General features: G+C 37.9%; 1 protein-coding gene across 2 annotated transcripts in view; it reads right to left on the bottom strand.

The window, feature by feature from the left end:
* Positions 1-4,463, bottom strand: part of PDCD6 (programmed cell death 6) — a 27,443-nt gene extending 22,980 nt beyond the window's left edge. The window contains exons 1-2 of one of the 2 annotated variants that reach the window (XM_015822874.1): positions 4,256-4,463; positions 4,062-4,123 (exon numbers count right to left, since the gene is read on the bottom strand). In XM_015822874.1, coding sequence (XP_015678360.1) covers positions 4,062-4,123; positions 4,256-4,308 — 115 coding nt within the window. In that variant the 5' untranslated portion in view covers positions 4,309-4,463. The remainder of the gene's footprint in view (positions 1-4,061; positions 4,124-4,255) is intronic. The other variant, XM_015822875.1, reaches the window with a different exon arrangement.
* Positions 4,464-4,858: the final 395 nt, after the last annotated feature.

The following is a 4,858-nucleotide window of genomic DNA, read 5'->3' as shown; positions in this document are numbered from 1 at the left end:
CATCTTTCCAGCTGATCAGTGCTTCTTCAGGGCTGTCAGAGCTCAGTGGAAGCGCTAGGATCAGTGCCAGGCTCCAGCTGGAGCTCAACGCTGATCCTGGTGCTTTTGCTGAGCCCTAAAGAAGCACCAATCAGCTGGAAAGCAGCACTGATCCTGGCACTTCTGCTGAGCCCAGAAGAAGCACCAATCAGCTGGAAAGGAGCACTGATCCTGGTGCTTCTGCTGAGCCCTAAAGAAGCACCAATCAGCTGGAAAGCAGCACTGATCCTAGCACTTCTGCTGAGCCCAGAAGAAGCACCAATCAGCTGGAAAGCAGCACTGATCCTGGCGCTTCTGCTGAGCCCTAAAGAAGCACCAATCAGCTGGAAAGCAGCACTGATCCTGGCGCTTCTGCTGAGCCCAGAAGAAGTGCCGATCAGCTGGAATATTGCAACATCTCCAGGGTCTTGTGATTTACATTCAGATGCTTGGCAACTGATTCATATTTATGACGGTCACAGTGTCCCAGGGTCATGTGAAGTGACCAAAACCTGCTGCAACAACCCAGCAGACGGGGGGAATAAAAACCAAACACCCCACCCCACCCCTGCTGCCAATCCTCAACAGAAATGCTCACAACAAAGAACACCTCGGACAGGAGGAAGAGCGCCACCAGGTGGGCAGGCAGGTGTCTTGCTCGGCTGTGGCTTGGGGGGAACTTTTTTCAGTGCAATTGTAACTTCGAACAGTCACTAAGCGAACTGTTGTAAGTTGAGGACTACCTGTACTTTATCACTTTTTTCCTTTTTGGGGGGGGGGTCATCAATTTTTTGACACCTTGCTAGGCGACTGGTGGTACTCGGATATTGCCATATCCTAAAAGTGGTACAATGGGTGAAAAGGCTGAAAAGCCCTGCTTTAAGCTATGGTAAGATGGCGGCTTGATAATCCAAATCCTCCATTTTTAGCTTCTTGTAACATTTTCACTTAAATTCGTGCTTTCTTACCTTGCCAAATAAATCTTAATATTGTTGCATTTAGATCATCAAAAAAAAGTCCTTTTCCAAGTTTACAGGGATCGTTTGGAATAAGAAGAGTATTTTCAGTAAAATATTCATTTTCACTGTCACTAGCAGTGACAGTGGAAGATTTTTCCACTTTTCCCAGTCCAATTTTATTTGTTTCAACAATCTTTCATAGTTATCTTCTTTTAATGTTATACATTTTGCTGTTAAGTAGATTCCTAGATACTTAACTTTTTTTCCAAAACAATTTTTATTAGTTTTCCATTTTACACCAACACAGCTTAAGAACCCACGTGGAAACATGGTGATCAATTTTTTTTAAAAAAACAGACAATAACATAGTAAGTATATACACAATATTTCTTTAAAAATTCCCTCTCTATCTATATAGAATATTATAATCAAATTAATACATTTTCAGATAAATTTATTCATTACTATGTCTAACCATCAACTGCATTAATCAATAAAAAATTTTCAATCTATAAAAACCTATTTTTCTTCACACATTTAAACTTAAACTTAAAGAACTCTCCATTTATTTAAAAAAATATAATCAAATCTATATCTTTCCAAAACCAATTCATTCACTAATATAACATTTCATCCAGGTTATATAACTCACAACAATGAACACCTCGGACAGGAGGAAGAGCGCCGCCAGGTGGGCAGGCAGGTGTCTTGCTCGGCTGTGGCTTGGGGGGAACTTTTTTCAGTTCAATTGTAACTTCGAACAGTCACTAAACGAACTGTTGTAAGTTGAGGACTACCTGTACTTTATTACTTTTTTCCTTTTTTGGGGGGGTCATCAAGTTTTTGGCACCTTGCTAGGCGACTGGTGGTACTCAGATATCCTAAAAGTGGTACAATGGGTGAAAAGGTTGAAAAGCCCTGCTCTACTCTTCTACTCTACTCTACTCTACTCTAATGACCTTTTGTAATGACAAAGGCCTATCATGGAATAATGTAGTTTCCTTTCATGTTACTGCAGAATGCCACCCATTCTGCCCCTGCATGATTCTGTCTTCTCAAAACTAAATATTCCTCATTACTTCCATCTTCCTTTATAATTTCTAGTCATCAATCACTTTTAATTTTTCTGCACTGGTTTGTTCCAGATTGCCCTAATTATTTTTAACATATGCTTAATATGAATACAACACTGAAAGTAAGGTTGGTCAACAAAAAAGAAATTAGAACTGTTCCTTTCCCATGATTTGGAAATAAATCTGCTGAGACATTTACTTTTTTTGAAGTCACATTACACATTGAATATTAATTACTCAACAGTATTCTAAATGGAGATGACCAATACTATTTCTATTAATCACATAAGGCACTATATATGAGCATGACAGGTCATTTCAACAGCATTTATTGAAGATATCAATATCAAAATTGGCAGAAAGTTGGACAGAACAGAGCAGTGCAAGCTTCACCCCATATATAAGAGAATGTTGAATGAGTTTCCATTTCTGCCACACTTTTCCTATACCTCAGTGTAGACAAATTTAGTGGGGTTATATCTCAAGTTTGTTAATTATTGTATGGAAACAGAAACCCGGACAATAAAAAAATCTTCTTAAAACACTGGGAACTAAACAAAAAGAAGTTAGGATTAATAAGCTTAAAATATGATCCGGCAGAAGAATCTCGTTGCTTAAGTTCATGATCTTTTCAACAGTACTTTCTGATGTATGTCAGTCAGTCAGTCAGTTATAATACCATTATAACTTTCAAGATACTAATACTTAAAATTCTTATATAGTGAAACAACATGATTTGAGCAAACACAAAGAAAAGCTTCTTTTTCCACTTGATTCAGTTCATTATCACAAACTTCCTGTAATCTTTTCTTTACAAATATTACAAAATCTTCTCTTTACATGATTCACCACAAACTAAAAACTACGTCGTTTCAAAAAAAATTTCACTGTATTAATGGAATAAAACAAAACATGATTTTGCATTATTTGTTATATATAACTGGAAAACAATGTTCAGGTATTTTTATAATAAATCTCTAATTGAATTATCAAAGAATATCATAGCAAAATCCTTCAGCTGTTAAAACAAATTTTAAAAACCTCCTGTAAAGCTTTATTATATTTAGTGGCACCAACTTTGAAATCAAGCTTTCACAAGTTTGTCTAATTCTTTATACTCAACTGCTTCACTGTTCTTTAAAATTAATCAATAACTAGGACTTTCACCTTTTTTGTGATTAACAATTAACTACTTTGTTTCAACTAAATATTTTGAATTCTCTTAGTTTTCACATATACAGTATCTCCATTTCAAGGCAAAAATGTCTTTTAATGTATACAGGTAAATACTTCCAGAAGCTGAATGACTTCTGGTGACTATTTGGACATGCTCATAAAATTTCCTTAGCAGCAACAAGGAAATTGCCATTATCTTCCTATGGAATGTTCTTTTGATGTCTTTGGAACTTCTGATGGCACCTCTTTAAAAAATAATCAGACCTGCCCTCTTTAGCTATTTGCTCCTTTATTTCAAAAATCTCTATACACAATAGAAGTAATAAAAACATGGAATTTTGCCTCCATATTTTCCTAGAAAAATAACTTAGCTTGAGATCATGCTAATCAGAATTTATTATACACCAAAAGGGTGTAATTAATTTATAAATGAGCTATACACTAAATTTTAGTTTTAGAATTGGAAAAGAATGGTAGCTTGGAACAGGAATTTCCCAGTGTCATTACCTAAAGGATATTTTTTCTAGGAATTGATGACCAGGTTCCAGTTGCTACCACTGAATTTAATTACATTTATTTTTCTGGCTTTTGATTATTAATATTGCAATAAGAAAACTTTCCTGCTATACAATAACAGGGGATAACAGGGGAGAGGGGGAGATACTGTGCTCTCCAGAAACACTAAAGCATCGAGTAATGAACTAGGTTTGAACATACCAAGATACACGACTTAACAAACTGGGTTAACCAAACGCATTATAACAGAGTTGTGTGAACGCAACCGGCGTTCTTGTCACCAGAGCAGCCCTTCTAGGGAGTAGAAAAGATATCCTACCGTTTGAAAGTGCTTGTTGGAGCTCGGTGTCGGAGATGATACCGCTACGGTCTTTATCAACCCTGAAAACAAACACAAGAAAATATTCTAATTACGACGCAGGACAAAAACAAGAGCAAAGAAGACTCAGATCAAGAATTCCCGGCGCAAAAGGAGGGAGCCGAATGCGAAAAGAGAAACTTCGCACGACTCACCTTTGGAAGACTCCCCACAAGAAGCTCGGGTCGGGCATGCCTATCGACGCCATGCGCCCCACCAGGCTTGCTGCGGAAAGAAAGAAAACAACTCCCACCCCCTACTCGTTGAGGAAGCGGCCTTCTCAGAACCAGTTCCGGAGTTCAATCCGAGCTTCGGTGGGGAAGAGGAACCAGCCACCTCTGCTTCTCTGACACAAATCCTGACGCACCCAGTTCGGCAGGCGGAGTTCTGAGAAGGGGGCCGGACTCAAAAGATTTTGAAGCCCATTTTCTACCGTGTTTTTTGTGCTTGAAGGTGTTGTCTAAATGCATCCAAGCGTGATTGGCAAAAACATTGGTTGGCCTTAGTATGTTGTGTGAGCCAATTCACCTTATATATGGTTACTATCTATTTAAATCTAACTATACACACTATGGAATATTTGTCAAACGGTACGATTACTTTACTGTTTAGGGCAGTAACTCAAACTTGACAGCGTTAAGATGTGTGAACTTCCAACTCTCAGATTCCCTAGCCAACCAGGTTAAAGTTGCCAAGATTGAGACACAATGTTTTAAGGGTTATGAAGTCATCGGAGGTATTAGATCTGGTTTACAGAT

This window comes from Protobothrops mucrosquamatus, unplaced genomic scaffold (genome assembly GCF_001527695.2).
Source record: "Protobothrops mucrosquamatus isolate PMUCROS unplaced genomic scaffold, P.Mucros_1.0 scaffold1712, whole genome shotgun sequence".
Classification (NCBI taxonomy): domain Eukaryota; kingdom Metazoa; phylum Chordata; class Lepidosauria; order Squamata; family Viperidae; genus Protobothrops; species Protobothrops mucrosquamatus.
This window is presented reverse-complemented; position numbering and strand designations above follow the sequence as displayed.